This window comes from Eulemur rufifrons, chromosome 21 (genome assembly GCF_041146395.1).
Source record: "Eulemur rufifrons isolate Redbay chromosome 21, OSU_ERuf_1, whole genome shotgun sequence".
NCBI classification, from domain to species: domain Eukaryota; kingdom Metazoa; phylum Chordata; class Mammalia; order Primates; family Lemuridae; genus Eulemur; species Eulemur rufifrons.
Genome location: NC_091003.1, coordinates 25,172,361 through 25,188,855, shown reverse-complemented (window position 1 = coordinate 25,188,855; position 16,495 = coordinate 25,172,361). Strand labels below are relative to the sequence as shown.

At 52.0% G+C, this 16,495-nt stretch overlaps 1 protein-coding gene and 1 long non-coding RNA gene across 4 annotated transcripts; one reads left to right on the top strand and one right to left on the bottom strand.

Moving 5' to 3' along the window:
- Positions 1 to 464: 464 nt before the first annotated feature.
- Positions 465 to 2,790, bottom strand: LOC138401815 (uncharacterized). The gene is made up of 3 exons (XR_011236553.1): positions 2,567 to 2,790; positions 1,447 to 1,560; positions 465 to 670 (listed from the first exon to the last, which is right to left on the bottom strand). It is a non-coding gene; the product is annotated as an uncharacterized lncRNA (long non-coding RNA).
- An 81-nt stretch (positions 2,791 to 2,871) lies between these two features.
- Positions 2,872 to 15,546, top strand: ZNF74 (zinc finger protein 74). 3 transcript variants are annotated; one of them, XM_069497110.1, is made up of 6 exons: positions 2,872 to 3,481; positions 3,875 to 3,960; positions 8,941 to 9,067; positions 9,571 to 9,666; positions 12,883 to 12,902; positions 13,084 to 15,546. In XM_069497110.1, exons 1-6 carry the CDS (start codon positions 3,448 to 3,450, stop codon positions 14,704 to 14,706), a joined length of 1,986 nt encoding a protein of 661 aa, XP_069353211.1. In that variant the 5' UTR covers positions 2,872 to 3,447; the 3' UTR covers positions 14,707 to 15,546. The 3 variants fall into 3 exon arrangements, with proteins under 3 accessions (XP_069353211.1, XP_069353209.1, XP_069353210.1); XM_069497108.1 differs by lacking the exon at positions 12,883 to 12,902 and adding an exon at positions 10,643 to 10,753 and having other exon boundaries at positions 13,055 to 15,546; XM_069497109.1 differs by lacking the exon at positions 12,883 to 12,902 and having other exon boundaries at positions 13,055 to 15,546.
- Positions 15,547 to 16,495: the final 949 nt, after the last annotated feature.

Genomic DNA, 16,495 nt, shown 5'->3' with positions numbered 1-16,495 from the left:
ATTTGAATGCCAAATTCTACTGAAATCTCCACTCAGCGTTTTGGCTTCCAGCGAATGCTTTCTCTTGGGTTCCTTGGAGTCTTGTACCATGTAGGAGTCACCCAAAGATTTGAGAGGAATTTCTATGCAGATTTTGAGGCTTACCCCTATTTGGCTTTCTCTGTTCCTGGACCTTCCCTCTCAATTTAGAACCACTCTGGAAGCCCCTCACACTCTGACCTGTGTATCATCAGCCCATTAAGGCTATTGCTTTCTGCTTTAGATATATTCCTCTGTGCACGTTTAGAATTGTTATTATCAAGAGCATTGGTCTGATACAAGCTACTTTGCGATTATTGGAACAGGTATTAAAAACATTTCTTAGACTGTAACACCAAACATTTAATGTAGTAAGACATAATTCATGCGTTTTGGTCTTTAAAATCCTTTTGCTTTTAAAAATGGCATATATACTCATATATCTTTGAGGCCCTGCTAGTCAGCCCTCAAGACTTTACCTGGAAGGCAAGCATGGTGGGCATGCCTGTGGTCTCAGCTACTAGACAGGCTGGGGCAGGAGGATCACTTGAGCCCAGGAGTTCTGAGCAGTAGCGCACTATGCTGATTGTATGTCTGCTCTCAGTTCAGCATCATCACGGTGACCTCCCAGAGCAAGGAACCACCAGGTGGCCTAAGGAGGAATGAACCGGCCCAAGTCAGAAATGAAGCAGGTCAAACTCCTCTGCTGATCAGTAGTGGGATCATGTCTGGGAATCGCTACTGCACTCTAGCCTGGGTAACACAGCAAGACCCTATCTAGAAAAGAAATGAAAAAAGAAAAGAACAGGAAAAAGGGACCTCTCTTTATCTAAGTGAGAATCTTGGGCTAAATAACCTTGATTTAAGTGCCTTTCCCAGCCCTGGAATTCTACAGTCAATAGAAATCAATAAAAGCATCTTCTCATCCACTCTATCTTTTCAGGCTGGACATATCCCTGTCACTACAGCCTTATCACCTGGGCAGAGAGACATAGGTGGACAGAGCACTCAATATAGAATCCCTGGGATTATATTGATTTACATACAGACACACCAGATCTGTGAGTCCCACAGTGACATACATATGTACACAGGGGTACATATACAGAGATGCACACTGATGAACACTATGACTCAACATACACACACAGTAGCATACATAGGAACATATACAGGCATACATGCCACTGTACCAAACTGGGGCCATTTGCCTGAGCACAATAGAAAGCCATACACCAAAGCGCCAGTGAGAAAGGTTTATTGCCAGGCAGCTGAATAAAGAGACAGGAGTTGGGCTCAAATTTGTCTCCCCGAGCTGGGGGTTGAGGCAGATTTTACAGTCCGAGAGTAATGAGGCCTCATCTGACTGGATGGATACCTGCCATGAGGTGACTCCAGGGCTCGATGTAATTGGATCCCAGATCTTACCATGTGGTGTCTGCTTCTTAATTCAGTCCCTGTTTTTCAGTCTGAGCACTTAGGTTTCACCTGTGGTTTCACTCTTGATTCATCTGGGCATGCTCAGGTTCCATAACGTTCAACCTGGGTGTCCACGGCAAATGAAAAATAATTCACAACTTTGTTACAAAAAGTTGAACCAGATTGGTCTGGTAAGGTTACATACACACATCACAACTGGACCTGTGAGATCCACAGTCCCACAACTTAGAGAGGTGCATACCCACTCACACGCAAACTAGGATTTTGAGAGGACAGCCACACACACAGGTCTACACATTCATCCATGCAATACCCTTTATATTTACCTGTATAAGGCATATGTGTGTCATACAAAACATACCCAGGCAGTGAGACATAGATGATACCATGAACCATCCAAAAACAGTCACATAAAGATGAACATACAGAGGGGCACATGCATAAATGCACACTAGTCATTCATTCAGACCTGTGTGACCACAGTGAGACACATACGTACATGTGAGCACATATAAAGATTCAGACCAGACCTGTAAGTCAACAGCTATATGCCAACACATAGAAAATCCTACCCCACCCCAGACCAACTCTCAGTAGGAATCTAGTAATAAATCTCGGTTCTGGAGTTACTCAGCCTCCTCCTAGCTGTGTGACTTGGGACAAGTTACCCTGCCTAGCTGTACCACAGATTCCTCATCTCTGAAATGGGGGCAATAATAGTTAGCAAACCTCATTGGGCTGCTGTGAATTCTGCCAGAAAATACATGTCCAGCTCTTAGAAGCATGCCCGGCATGTGTTCAGTGCTCAGCACCTACTTGCTGTTGCTGTTGTTGGCATTATCGCTGCGTTAATGTTAGAGGACTGTGCGAAGACTGGGCCGCCACCCAGCGCCTGAGGGTGGACTGCAGTGAGGGGCGCCTGGTCTGTCTGGGAGCAGGGCTAGAGCTCTCCCAAACCGGGGGTCCCCTCCCGTGGGCCTCAGGTGGCTGGCTCCAGGAGGAACAGCGGGGGCAGGGCCCCCGGGAAGCCCCTCGAGAGCAAGCCCACCACCGCCAGTATCCCTAGGGCCTGAGCCTTTCCTGCACACAGGTGTGCAGCGGAGGGTACCTGACTGCACTTGGAGACGTGGACGAACGGACACGCAATTCCTGGTTCCTGGGCATTTCTCTTCCGGTACGCCAGCAATCAGACACCCAAGCAGCGGCCCCGCACTGGGCCCACATGGAGACACACAGAGCCTTCCGCAGCAAGGCGCGCAGTGGCGGGAACTACGTTTCCCAAAAGCTGTGCACACGATCCTCGGTGTCGGGTTGCCCAGGTGGCCTCGGGACCCGGCGCCGTCTGGGAAATGGAGTTTTACGCATGCGCGGCGCAAAAGCTGCCGGGAGGTGTAGTTTGGCTGCGTTCCGCGCATGCGCACTTTCCCGCGGCGGCCGCCGAGGGGCTCTTTGTGGCGCTAGCTGTCCTTTTGTAGGAGGCCAGTCCGCTCACTCGCGGGTCCGTCCGACCGTCGGTCGTTTTCTTCGTCTGCTCGGGGACCTGTCTGCCAGCCGAGCTCCCTTCCCGCTGGCTCCAGGCGGCGGGACCTGAGGCCTGGCCCTGGTCCCCGAGCGCAGGTTCTCCCGGAGGCGTGTGTGTGATGGGAACGGGGGCGAGCCCGGCGTGGGGCGTGGGTGCGTCCGCCGACGGGTGTGACGGGGGCGAGCCCGGCGTGGGGCGTGGGTGTGTCCGCCGACGGGTGTGACGGGGGCGAGCCCGGCGTGGGGGGCGGGGTGTCCGCGGGGCCGGCCTGAGCCCGCCCGCTGCCGGGGCGCTGCGAGGGGGCCCCGAGCGCGTGGTCGTGCAGCTGTGAGCGCGGCGACCCCGCGAGGCTCCCCTGCAGGCCGCTGTCTGAGCCCCAGGAGCAGGACTTGCTTCTCTGGGCCTGACCTGGGGACCAGGAGGCTACGGAGCTGCCCGCTGCTCTGGGGGACGCTGGCGAGGGGGCCATGGAGACCTCGGCTCGGAAGCCAGAGGAGACAGGTACAACTGCGCTCTTTTTGTCAGTCTGTGGATTTGCACTTGAGGACACTGACACTCAGAGAGGTCAGGCTGGTGTCCTTACCCACCCAGCAGATTGGGCCTCGTGCTTCCTCACTGAGCAACCACTTGTTCCCACTCAACCATGCTCGGTGGGAGGAAGGGAATGGCAGTGTTCTTCCTCACTAGGCGAAGTGTCTGAAACCCAGGCACAATCAAGCCCTGATGCTGTAACAGTGTGTGCTGGCTGTTGGGGCTCGTTCCCACCACCTGGCTGGACAGTTCCCGCCCCCCCCCCCCATTCCCACCTTTGCCCGAGGGCGTGGGCTTTAGCTCAGCCTTGAGCCTGGTGGCTGTGGGCAGAGCAGCCCCCTTGACGCATTTCTCCTTCCCCAGCTCTTTCCTGTCAGGATCCTGCTCCTCCTCTCAAAGAGAATCCAGGGGATATATCAGGTTGGGGTCTTCCGGAAGCCAGGTGTGAGGTGAGTGGCTGTCTTTTCTCCCTTCTTTGTGAAGAGGGTGGGCACCTTCCTTCCCCAGCCCTGGATCTGCCGTCATCCTCACACCTTCACCTGGGGACCCTGCGGTCCAGGCAGCAGGAACAGCTCCAGTTGAAGAGTCCGGATATTGCCCCAGGTGTGCACTAGAAACGAACCTTCTTGAATGTCCCTTCCAGCCGAATTCAGTGGGTCAGTGGCCAGAAGCTGTATGCCCAGCACTGTGCTGGGAGCTCTGAGAAGCGTTTTTAGTAGAAACTGAGCAACTAGGTGACATCTCACGTGATGTCACTTCGCTTACCTCCACATGCTGGCGGGGGTTTGATGCAGACCCAGGGGATATTTGCAGCAGTTGGTCCTTGTTTGGGGGAGTTTGCTGGGACGGAATCAGGTAGGGCATGCGGAACAGCTGAGGAAGGACCGCGCCGCAGCACTGGGGTGAGATGACGACAATAAGGGACGTGTCCCTGCGTGCTCTCTGCTGTACCGGTCCCTGACGTGGGGCCTCCATGGGTAGACTGGACGTTTAGAGAATCTGAGGGCTCAGCAGGGAATTGGCACGGGGCCACTTCTGCAGCTAAGTGGAGCCCAGATGCCGCCTTTTACAGACTTCGGACTTTGCTCCTCATTTTGTTTTCCCTCCTAAACTGCCCCACGCCATGGTGGTATTTAGAAGGGTGCAACAAGGAGAGTACAGTGTAGAGAAAAGTCTGGAGGGTTGAGGGTCCTTTGATTTTTTTTTTTTTTTTGGATTTGTGATTTTGTCAATCTCTCACTCGAAAGAGGTGAGGGTGGCTGACAGACAGAAAAGGCTATGAAAGGTATCATGAGATGTGCCTGGCTTCTGCAGTGTGTCAGAATGCTCCGTGGTTCTAGGAAACTCTGGAGACATGGCGGTCAAATGCAACGCATGATCCTTGAGTGGAGCAGAGATCCAAAAAAAGATTGATAAAAAGCAGTGTGGGACAATTGAGAAAATTTGAAAATGGGTTGTATGTTAGATAATATTGGATCAATAGTAAATTTCTTTGGTGTGAAGATGGTACTGTGATTATGTGAGAGAATGCCCATGGGGGATCCAAGCTGAAGAACATAGGGGAGATGTCAGCTGCAACTCACCTTCAAATGGTTCAGCCAAAGATGTGTGTGCGTGTGCATGTGTGCAGCTACCTCAAGGTGGTCGCGCCCTTCTTGTGTGTATGTGTTATTCCTAAAATGCCAGCGTGTTAGATGTCTGTGTAACCTGTCTCTGCTGAGTACTCCTCATGTTTGGCGCTCTCGCTCAGCAGTCTCCTCCACACGCATGGTCTCAGTTTTCTGGTCTCCTGGGACATCTCACAGGGTCTCTTCTGACTTCTCTGCCGGTTTCATTACCACATCAGCATTTGAGTCCCACTCACACGACCTGGGCATTTTGTTCCCTTTCCTGCAGAATGAAGACACGTTGGACCTGGGCTTCTCCCAGCTGGTTGGAGAGACCCTCAGAGGGCCTGTGCTGGGCTCAGACCCTACCCTACTCTTGCTGGTTGATGTCCCCACACCGACGCCATGTAGCCCCCCAGCTCCCGCCCCGCAGCCAGCACCACATTCCGATGCCTCTGGAGCTTTATTTCAGCCCATTTTCTCCTTCCTTCAGCCAGTGCAGCCACCTCCTCCTCCGTGCCTGTGTGCCTCGGTTAGGGGCGTGTTCTCAGCGTCTGTCCTCACCATCACCTTCTCATCTCCCTGAAATCCAGTGCTTTTAGGAGTCAGGTTTACTGAGGTGTAACTTATACAGCACAGTTCTCCGATTTTAAGTTTACGATTTGATTAATTTTGGCAAATGTACACAGTTGTGTCACCAGCACCATAATGGTGATATGGAACATTTCCATCACCCAAAAATGTCCTCGTGCCACTTTGCATTCGGTCCTCTCCCCTCACCCCTTGGCAACCGCTATACTTTTGCCTTTTAAAGAACTTTGTAGGAATTGTATGCTATGTAGTCTTTTTTCTCTGACTTACATCACTTAGCTCATGCTTTTGAGTTCATCCATGCAGCTGTGTGAATCAGCAGTATGTTCCTTTATATTGCTGAGTAATACTCCATTTGTATTAGCCTGCTGTGGCTGCTGTGACAAAGCACCACAAACTGGGGGGCTTAGACACCAGAAATTTATTTTCTCTCAGTTCTAAAGGCTAAAAGTCTGAAATCAAGGTGTCGGCAGGGTTGATTTCTTCTGAGGCCTCTCTCTTTGGCTTGAAGACGGCCACCTTCTCCCTGCGTCTTCACGTGGTCTTACCTCCACACACATCTCTGTCCAAATTTCCTCTCCTTATGAGGACAGCAGTTATATTGGATCAGGGCCCACTGCAATGAATTTATTTTAACTTAATTACCTCTCCAAATACATTGACATTTTGAGGTACTGGGTGTTGGGACTTCAACATGGGAACTCGGGGAGGGCACACAATTCAGCCCATAACACCACGGGACAGATATGACACAATTTGTTCATCTTTTCATCAGCTGATGGACATTTAGGTTGTTAACAGGTTTTGGCTGTTACCAGTAAACCTGCTATAGATGTTTAAGTACAAGTATTGCCATGTGTTTTAATTTGTTTTGAATAAACAGCTAGGTGTGAAATAGTTGAGCCATATACGAAATATATGTTTAATTGTCAATTTTATCTTTTCAAAGAACCATCTTTTGGGGCCGGGTATGGTGGCTCATGCCTGTAATCCTAGCACTCTGGGAGGCTGAAGTGGGAGGATTCCTTGAGGCCAGGAATTCAAGACCAGCCTGAGAAAGAACGAGTCCTTGTCTTTACAAAAAATAGAAAAATTAGCCAGGCGTGGTGACCACATCTGTAGTCCCAGCTACTCAGGAGCCTGAGGCAGGAGGATCACTTGAGCCCAGGAGTTTGAGGTTGCTGTGAGCTATGATGACACCACTGCACTCCAGCCTGGTCAACAGAGCAAGACCTTGTCTTAGAAAAAAAAAGAACGATTTTTTGGTTTCATTGGTTTTCTCTATTGTTTTTCTGTTTTCTATTTCATAGATTTCATATCCTTATTATCTCCTTCCTTTACTTTGGTTGCTTAAGATTGAAAATTAGATACTGATTTGACAGCTTTTTTCTTTTCTTATATTAGCATTCAATGCTGTAAATTTATTTATTTATTTTAGTTTGTTTTTAGAGACAAAGTCTTGCTCTCTGTCGCCCAGGGTAGAGTACAGTGGCACATACATACTTCCTGCAACCTCAAATTCCTGGGCTCAAGTGATCCTCTTGCCTCAAGGTCTCAGTAGCTGGAATGCTGTAAATTTCCTCTAAGCACTGCCTTATCTCCACCCTACAACTTTTGTTATGTTCTATTTTCTTTTTTATTCAGTTTGAAATAGTTTCTAATTTCTCTTGTGATTTTTTTCCTCAGCCATGTGTTATTTTGGAGTGTGTTATTTAATTTCCAAATATTTAGAGCATTTTCCCGATAGCTTCCTATTATTGATTTCTAATTTAATTCTGTGGTAGTCAGAGAATCAACTTCGAATAATTTAAATTTTTCTAATTTACTAAGACTTATTTTATTTCCCAGAGTGTGGCTTATTTTGGTAAATGTTTCCTGTGGACTTGAAGAGAATGTATATTCTGCTTTTGTTAGCTAGAGTGTTCTGTAAATATCAGTTAAGTCAAGTTGAGTGATAGTGTTATTTAATTGTTCTCTCAGTCTTTGCTTTATGTATTTTGAAGCTCTGTTAATTGGTACATCTATATTTAGGATTGTTATGAGCTCTTTAAGAATTAACCCTTTTATCATTATGTAATGTCTCTCTTTATGTCTGATGATATGAATATTTCTCTGAAATTAACTTTGTTAATACAGCCACTTCAGCTTTCTTTTGATTAGTGTTTGCAGGGTATATCTTTTTCAATCCTTTTACTTTTAACCTATAGTTATTTTTGTATTTAAAATGGGTTTCTACAGCTGGCATATAGTTGGGTGTTGGTTTTTTATTCAGGTTGACAATCTCCACCTTTTAATTAGACTGTTTAGACCATTCACATTTAATGTAATTATTAATATAGTTGGATTCACATTTCCCATTTTGCTATTTGTTTTCTATATCTTGTATCTTTTTTATTTCTCTGTTCCTCCCTTAATGCCTTCTTTTGAAGTAAACAAATACTATTCTAGTGTACTCTTAATTCCTCTGATTTCATTAACAGTTTTTTCCTTTTAGTTATTTGATTGGTTGCTGGACATCGTGAATTTTACTTTGTTAAGTGGGTTTTTGGAATTCCTCAAATGTTTCTGGGATGCAGTGAAATTACTTGGCATTAGTTTGGTCTTTTCAAGGATCAAAGCAAGTCTGGGGTCGGGTGGCAGCTGGGATAGCAGGCCTGGGGGCAGCAGGCAGGTATGAGGCAGGAAGGAGTAGAAGGCAGTCAGATGAGGACTCCAAGGGGACTCTTAGTCCCTTGGGGCACAGAAGTTGCTGATACATACAAGGTTTCCTTCCTTAGAGTAGAATGATGATTTCCAGTTGAGTTGCATCCTTTTCTAATAGTGAGTTTTGAATAGAGTTGCTAGGTATTTTGTAGTATTCTTTCAAGTTTTTTAAGTTGGAAGTTCTTGACCCAGGAAAGCATAGCATCCATCTCACCCAGGACGTGGCGCGTAGTGCAGCAGCCCTGAGCCCCACCTCGAGTTGCCAGGGCCCAGCAGTGTCCATTCACACTCACTCTTCCGGTCCAGAAGGCTGGCTGGGGGCACGCGTGCCGATTCCCAGCCCCCCTCCCTGCCCCTGGTCCCCAACTCAGCCATGGTCAATGCCTGCAGCACAACCTTCTATACTTGGGAGAAGGTCACCTGAGAGTTACCCTTTACTCATAAGGTCCTTAATCTGTAGCTCCCTGGGAACCATGGAAACAGAGTTATTCCTGTCCTGGGTGAGTGAGAATGTACGTGTCATTTCAGGAATCAGTGACTTTCAAGGATGTGGCTGTGGATTTCACCCAGGAGGAGTGGGGTCAGCTGGACTCCCCGCAGAGGGCCCTGTACCGGGATGTGATGTTGGAGAACTACCAGAACCTCCTTGCCCTCGGTAAGGGGCTCCCTGCAGGCTGGGCATCTGCTCTCAGCTTCTCCCACGTGGTAGATATTACCAACGGTCCCTTCAGCACCAGCCCTGGTGCCGGAAGTGTCATGACATGGGAAACATGGCCTTTGCCTCCAGGCACTCGTGGCCAGGGGCCTCTGCCATGCCAGAAGTCCCCAGTGGGCAGCATGGTAGCTGGTGGCATCCTCACTGGGAATCGCCCCTGGTCCCAGAGTGGGGGGCAGGGAGGGGAGGAAGGACTAGAGCCCTGCAGTTGTCCTTGTGCAATGAAGGGAGGGTGTCAGCACATGTGGCATCTTCAGAGCATTTATTGTAATTTGGGTTCCACATCTGAGGCCCCTCACCACTCTAGGACCCAAGGGGCTTCCTGTTGCCAGGCGATGGTGTACACTTCACTTGCTCTCCGCTGTTCATGAGATGTCCCATAAGGCCGGCTGGGCCTGGAGCACCTCAGCACACCCAGCCCCACTGCTTTCTCCCACAAGCAGGGCCTCCAGTCTGCAAGCCAGACGTGATCTCCCATCTGGAACGAGGCGAGGAGCCGTGGCAGGTGCAGAGGGAAATCCCTGGAGGGTCTTGTCCAGGTGAGCGGGCAATACAGGTGGAAGGGTGCTGGCCCGCCTGCGGTCCTTCCACGCTCCCACTGCCCTGTCTCCCTCCGCCTTCCCAGGGCCCCTGCTAGGCCCTCCCGCCTCCCTCTCTCCGGCATGTATTGAGCACCGACTGTGCGGGACCTGTACTGGGAAGACAGCAGTGAAGAGAACCAGCCAAGATGCCTGCCTGCTGATGGGAGTGGGGGACACAGGAGTAGCACCGTGTGGATGGAGATGTTTAACAAGTGGCGTTTGCTGGGGGTGGGAAGTGCGTGTGGTGCTGGGGTTGAGGCTCTGCTCACTGAGAAGAAGGGACAGGAGCAGTAAGGAGACAGTGGGAGGTGGCACTGGTCAGGCCAGAGGCAGGTCAGGTTCAGGGCCAGCTACATCCACTGGGCCACAGCCAAGGTGCCGGCCTTCCCAAGTGAAAGGCCAGAGACGGGTCCTGGGCAGAAGGTGGTCTGTTTTTCTTCTCTGACATTTTTTTTTCCATAGACTTCTGAGTCAGTTAATGAATAAGTGAATTATGTAATTTCAGCTTAATTTAGTGGACAGTGACCGCTGAGCATGTTGGGTATCTGGGAAGCGTGAAACACATACCGTTTTGTGAGAAAGGCTGCCACGGAGCAGTTAAACCCAGAGCCACAGGACCATCCGTGCACGGGGCCAGGGTGGCTGGGGTGGGGCTGAGGCGGCCCCTCCGCAGTCCTAACTCCCCCCGCACCACCTAGGACCCCCCACGATGGCAGCCGTAGCCCAACTTCCTGCACTTTCTTTCCCACCCCAGCCTCTGCTGCTGTCTCTGTTCTCTTTGCCAAAAGAGAACAGAGTTTTTAAAAAATTAGTGGTTTTGTTTGGTTAATATATGCTTATACTGAAAATTAGGATAATACAGAGAAATTTTGAAATCTCCCGTAATCTTTCCGCCCAGTGATAACCGGTTTCATTTCCCTGCATTTCCTCGCAGCTGCTCCCCAGTGTACAGAGAGACATTTTTTAAAAACCACACACGCCCCTGGAGTCGCAGCGCGCGCTTCGGACTCTGGCTCTCCGCGCTCGCCGTGCTCGAGTGCTCCCGGTGAGCACGTGCCCTTCGCTGGCCGCACAGGGTCTGCAGACGGGACGTGCCCTGTCGCCGCATCAGCCCCTCCTGCTGCCAAAACTACTTTTTTCCGGCCTCAGCCCCTCCTCTCCTTGCTCCATTCGCCTCGGTGGACTCTCCACCACCTGCCCAGCGTTGGCGTCGCCGCAGCCCCGTGTCACTAACCACTGTGGGGGCCTCTGCTCGTGCGCTGGCCCTTCCTCTTCCCATCCCTGCTTTTCTAAGAGCTTCCACCATCCACCCGGGCTTGGCCCGCTCGCCTTCTCCTCCGTCCTCCTGCCGTCTTCAGTCAGCAGCAAGGAGCACAGTCAACGTTAGCTCCTAAATATTTCTCGAATCTGCTGCTCCATGTTATTCTCACAGCCTCGGCACCAATCTGAGGTTGCCAGTTCTCACTTGGATTTTTTAGAGCGTCTCCTTAAGTGGTCTGCTGGTGACCAGCTTGCTCCACTGTCCTCATATGGCCACCAGAGCCATTTTTAAGATGCACCATTACAGCACCCTCTGGGTCAGGCGCTTCATGTCCCGGTACCCGTCCACCTTGCCAGGGCCACCTCTCAGCCTTCTCCTCTGCACGTCTCATCCTCATCTCACTGTCACCTCTGAGCTTCTGCACACGTTGTTCCCCCTCCCCTGGCTACCTGCTGTCTGTCCTGCCAGGGCCAGTCCCCCCTGCCCAGCCACTTCGGACAGGTCGGGGCCCCACGCAGCGCCACCGTGCACCTCCCTCGGGTACGCTAGTCTGCAGTCCTCAAAGCTGTTAGAAGATAGAATTAGAAGTGAAATCTCCTGCCAGCCCAGAAAACCTTCTTTTTGAATAAGTATTTAACCAGGTGCCGTGCAGGGCACAGAAAGAAACCAGCCCCCTCTACAGAGCCAGGCAGCTCCAGCCCGGCGCACTGGGCAGAGGTGCCCTTGGACTGACTCCCACAGAGGCAGGCAGGATGCACCCTCCTGCGCCGTGTCCCCATGTCACGGGGGCTCCGAGGAGGACATCAGGATGCAGAGCTGGCACGAGGCTTGTTGAGCTCCTGCAAAGACCCGAGGCCTGTGAGACAGAGAAAGCATTTGCAATTCCCGGTGTTCTGAAGAGGACGCTGGGGCATGTGTGGGGGGGTCCTTTTTCCCTTTTGGCTCCAGGGGAAATTTTTAATTAATTTTTTTAGGCTTGCATTTACCCTGTGTTGACCCCCAGCACCCGACACGGCATTGACTGGCAGCAGTCCATCATCGGGGTTCCCACAAATGAATGGAATCCTGGCCACCAGGCCCTGAGCTTGCCCCTTTCTCAGCCCCACCCGGGGTACTCGGGTACTCGTCCGGAGCTGCTCTGTTTGGATCCCCTGGGCTCTTCCGCCTCTCTGGTCTTTGCGCTCTCTGGTGGCTCCTTCCCGTTTCTTCCTCCCCTTCCCTTCCTGCGTCACTTACCCATCTCATCCTGGGCGCTGTCCTTTGTCTCTCTGCCTTCGTGCCTCTGAGCTCTTTGGCTGCTGCTCTCTTTTCTGGGCTTATCTGGGTCTCCAGGTCAGCTCTCGTATCTGAATCCCCATCCAGGCGCGGTGGCTATGCCTGTAATCCCAGCACTTTGGGAGGCCAAGGTGGGGGGATTGCTTGAGGACAGGAGTTCAAGACCAGCCTAGGCAACATAGTGAGACCCCATCTCTACAAAAATTAAAAGAATTAGCCTGGGCCGGGCGCGGTGGCTCACGCCTGTAATCCTAGCACTCTGGGAGGCCGAGGTGGGCGGATTGTTTGAGCTCAGGAGTTCGAGACCAGCCTGAGCAAGAGCGAGACCCCATCTCTACTAAAAATAGAAAGAAATTATATAGACAGCTAAAAATATATATAGAAAAAATTAGCCGGGCATGGTGGTGCATGCCTGTAGTCCCAGCTACTCGGGAGGCTGAGACAGGAGGATCGCTTGAGCTCAGGAGTTTGAGGTTGCTGTGAGCTAGGCTGACGCCACGGCACTCACTCTAGCCTGGGCAACAGAGAGAGATTCTGTCTCAAAAAAAAAAAAAAAAAAAAAAAAGAATTAGCCTGGCATGGTGATGCGCACCTGTAGTCTCAGGTACCTGGAGGCTGAGGCAGGAGGACCACTTGAGTCCAGGAGCTCGAGGCTGTGGTGAGCTATGATCGAGCCACTGCACTCCAGCCTGGGTGACAGAGTGAGACTGTATCTCAATTAAAAAAAAAAAAGGAAAACCCAAAACCAAAACCGAATTCCAGGGCCATGCTTCCACCTACTCAGAAAACTCTGTCTTCCATTTCTCACAGAATGGGTGCAGAGGCCTGAGACAGAGGAGTCCTCCCAACAGCAGGACGTTTGCAAAGAAGGACCGTCCCGGGAGCCGGCTGTGGGGCGAGCGCTGAGGCCTGGCCTTCACGGCGCCAGCCTGGGTGACGCGTGGGCCTGGGAGAGCCAGGCTGGTGCTCTGCGGCCGAGCCCCGCTGTGCGCCGGCAGCCAGCATCTGCCACCCCCAGGGACGTCTCTGCGGAGCCAGGCCTCCGAGAGTCTGAGGAGAACCTCCCACTCAGGTGCGCCCTGTCCGCCCAGCAGAGCATGCCCCCAGGAGGCCACTGTCCCGACACACACAGCAAGGACGTGCAGTCCCCTGAGGACGGAACCGAAGTCCCGGCCAGGACATGGACCGGGGACAACCCTTTCGAGTCCAGGGTGCCGGGTAAGTTCCCCCGCGCACCCAAGCGGGCAGCAGGCGCCGGAGAGGGACCGTTTGCGTGCGGGGAGTGCGGGAAGGCCTTCCGCCAGAGCTCGTCGCTCACGCTGCACCGGCGCTGGCACGGCCGGGAGAAGGCCTACAAGTGCGCCGAGTGCGGCAAGGCCTTCACGTGGAGCACCAACCTGCTGGAGCACCGGCGCAGCCACACGGGCGAGAAGCCCTTCTTGTGCGGCGCGTGCGGCAAGGCCTTCAGCTGCCACTCGTCCCTCACCGTGCACCAGCGCGTCCACACGGGCGAGCGGCCCTACAAGTGCAGCGCCTGCGCCAAGGCCTTCAGCTGCAGCTCGCTGCTCAACATGCACCTGCGCGTGCACACGGGCGAGAAGCCCTACAAGTGCGGCGAGTGCGGCAAGGCCTTCAACCAGCGCACGCACCTCACGCGCCACCAGCGCATCCACACGGGCGAGAAGCCCTACAAGTGCGGCGCCTGCGGCAAGGCCTTCACCTGCCACTCGTCCCTCACCGTGCACGAGAAGATCCACAACGGGGACAAGCCGTTCAAGTGCGGCGAGTGCGAGAAGGCCTTCAGCAACCGCTCGCGCCTCACGCTGCACCAGAGGACGCACACGGGCGAGAAGCCCTTCGCGTGCGCCGACTGCGGCAAGGCCTTCAGCTGCCACGCCTACCTCATCGTGCACCGGCGCATCCACAGCGGCGAGAAGCCCTTCAAGTGCAACGAGTGCGGCAAGGCCTTCAGCTCGCACTCCTACCTCATCGTGCACCAGCGCGTCCACACCGGCGAGAAGCCCTTCGACTGCAGCAGGTGCTGGAAGGCCTTCAGCTGCCACTCGTCCCTCATCGTGCACCAGCGCATCCACACGGGCGAGAAGCCCTACAAGTGCGGGCAGTGCGGCAAGGCCTTCAGCCAGAACCACTGCCTCATCAAGCACCAGAAGATCCACTCCGGAGAGCGAGCGCTCGAGTGCGGCGAGTGCGGCGAGACGTTCAGCTGGAGCTCGCGCCTCCTGGAGCACCAGAGGCTGCACAGCCAGGAGAAGCCCTTCGCCATCCAGTTCAACAGACACCTGCTGAGCACGTACTGTGTGCCCGGCAGTCTGCTGGGTGCAGCGGACGCAGGGGACAGGGCCGTGGACCCGATGAACGCGCTGGACGTGGCCAAGCTCTTGTGCGTGGTTCCGCCCCCAGCCAGCAGGAGTTTCCCCCTGGGGAGCAAACCTCGCAACTAACGTGATGCAGCCACTGTCGGAGCCACCCACCCTGCGTTCCTGCCTGGCGGCGCGGGTCCAGGCTGCTCGTTCGTCCAGAAGCACGAGCCTGGCCTTATCGCCTGGTCGGCCGGACCTGCCGCCACACCTGCTTTAGATGGAGTCAGTCACCTCCCTGCAAGGCTTCAGGAGGGGAGCCTTGGGCCATTTCAGGAAACCCTGTCACCTGTTTTCCTTGTTGGGTCTGGAAGTCATTGCCAAGGAAACAGATCGTGCCTACAGATAAAAAGAAGGTGTGTCAACTATTGTGTCCTAGGATGGGCATGGTTTCTAGCTGGAAATTCCTCTGTAAACTGCTATGTTCAGAATAAGAATAATAAAGTGAAAGAATCAGGAACAGTATTACTTCCCAGTGAACACTGTTATGTTTCTGGAGGGGAGAATGATCTTGGATGGTGGGCACTTGGGAAAAGCAGATTTCCTGGACTTACCTCGTGCGAATAGGTCTGCTGCAGAGCCGGGGGCCACTGGCAGCGCAGGCGGGCGGGCTCCAGGGCCAGCCCACACGGGGCCCTTGTGCAAAGCCCGGAAGCGGCGACCCTGCCCCTGCCCACGCTCCCCAGAGGTAGGAAGACAGACTTAATCTGCAGTGAATGTCTCTTCTACTCAGTCCGAAGCAAGAATAAGCTGCCTTCTCAGCGGTAATACCTTGCATTTGTATAGCGTGCTGTAGCTGATGAAATGCTTTCGGTATGCTTTTTAAAATACGAAGGCAAAACAGCCACACTTCAGAAAATGTGGACTTAAGAAAAATAAGATGCCCATAATTCTTAATAAAACTGCATTTTGCACTTTGATGCGTACCTTCTGCTTTGTTCATATTAAGGGTTTTACATTAAACATAGTGTATCTATCATTTTTTGTCTTTTTTTCCCTCTTAGCTACATAGCACGTTTTTTTCCAAGTAACTGAACCGTCCTTGGAATTGTAATTCTAAATGGAGGCACCGTGTTCTCTCTGGTCCATTAGGATCTCTTTTGTTGGATGGTGAAGTTATTTCCATGTTTTTTACTGTCATAACTAATTCTTCGTTGAGCATCTTCTTGCATTATACTTCGCTTGTGTTTTCTTATATTTCTAGAAGTGAAAATTTTAAGCTAAAGGAAATGAACATCTTCAGGAATTATTTTGGTATATTTTTGTAGTGTGTTTCATTACTAAGAAATCAATCACCAGCGTTAAGGCAGGAGAGTCCTCTGCTTGTCCATCTCCTGGTGACAGGACTGTTGGAAGCTGGGTGTCCGGATGACCTTTGCTCAGTGCTGGGTGACAACATGTTCGTGATCCTTGGTGTGCGTTGCCCGGTTGCTTTCCTCAGGAGTGTCTCAGTGCTGGCCTCTCATAGCACATCTGAGAGCCACATCATGACAGTCATGGGACCCTTTATAGCTGCGTTGGTAAAAGAAAAATATAATCTAGATTTTTGTTTGTTTTGAGATAGTGTCTCACTCTGTTGCCCAGGTAGAGTGCAGGCTGACATCATAGCTCACTGTAGCCTCAAACTCCCAGGGTCGAGTCATCCTCCTGCCTCGGCCTCCTGAGTAGCCGGGACTACAGGAGCCACCATGCCTGGCTAATTTTTCTATTTTTTGTAGAGATGGGGTCTTGCTATTGCCCTGGGCTCAGGCCTTGGGCTCCCAAAGTGCTAGGATTACAGGCGTGAGCCACAGTGCCCAGCCTATAATCTAGGTTTGAGTCATTGTTATAATATTCAGTTTTCTTCATAGTTTAAAAAAATTAAAATTAAAAT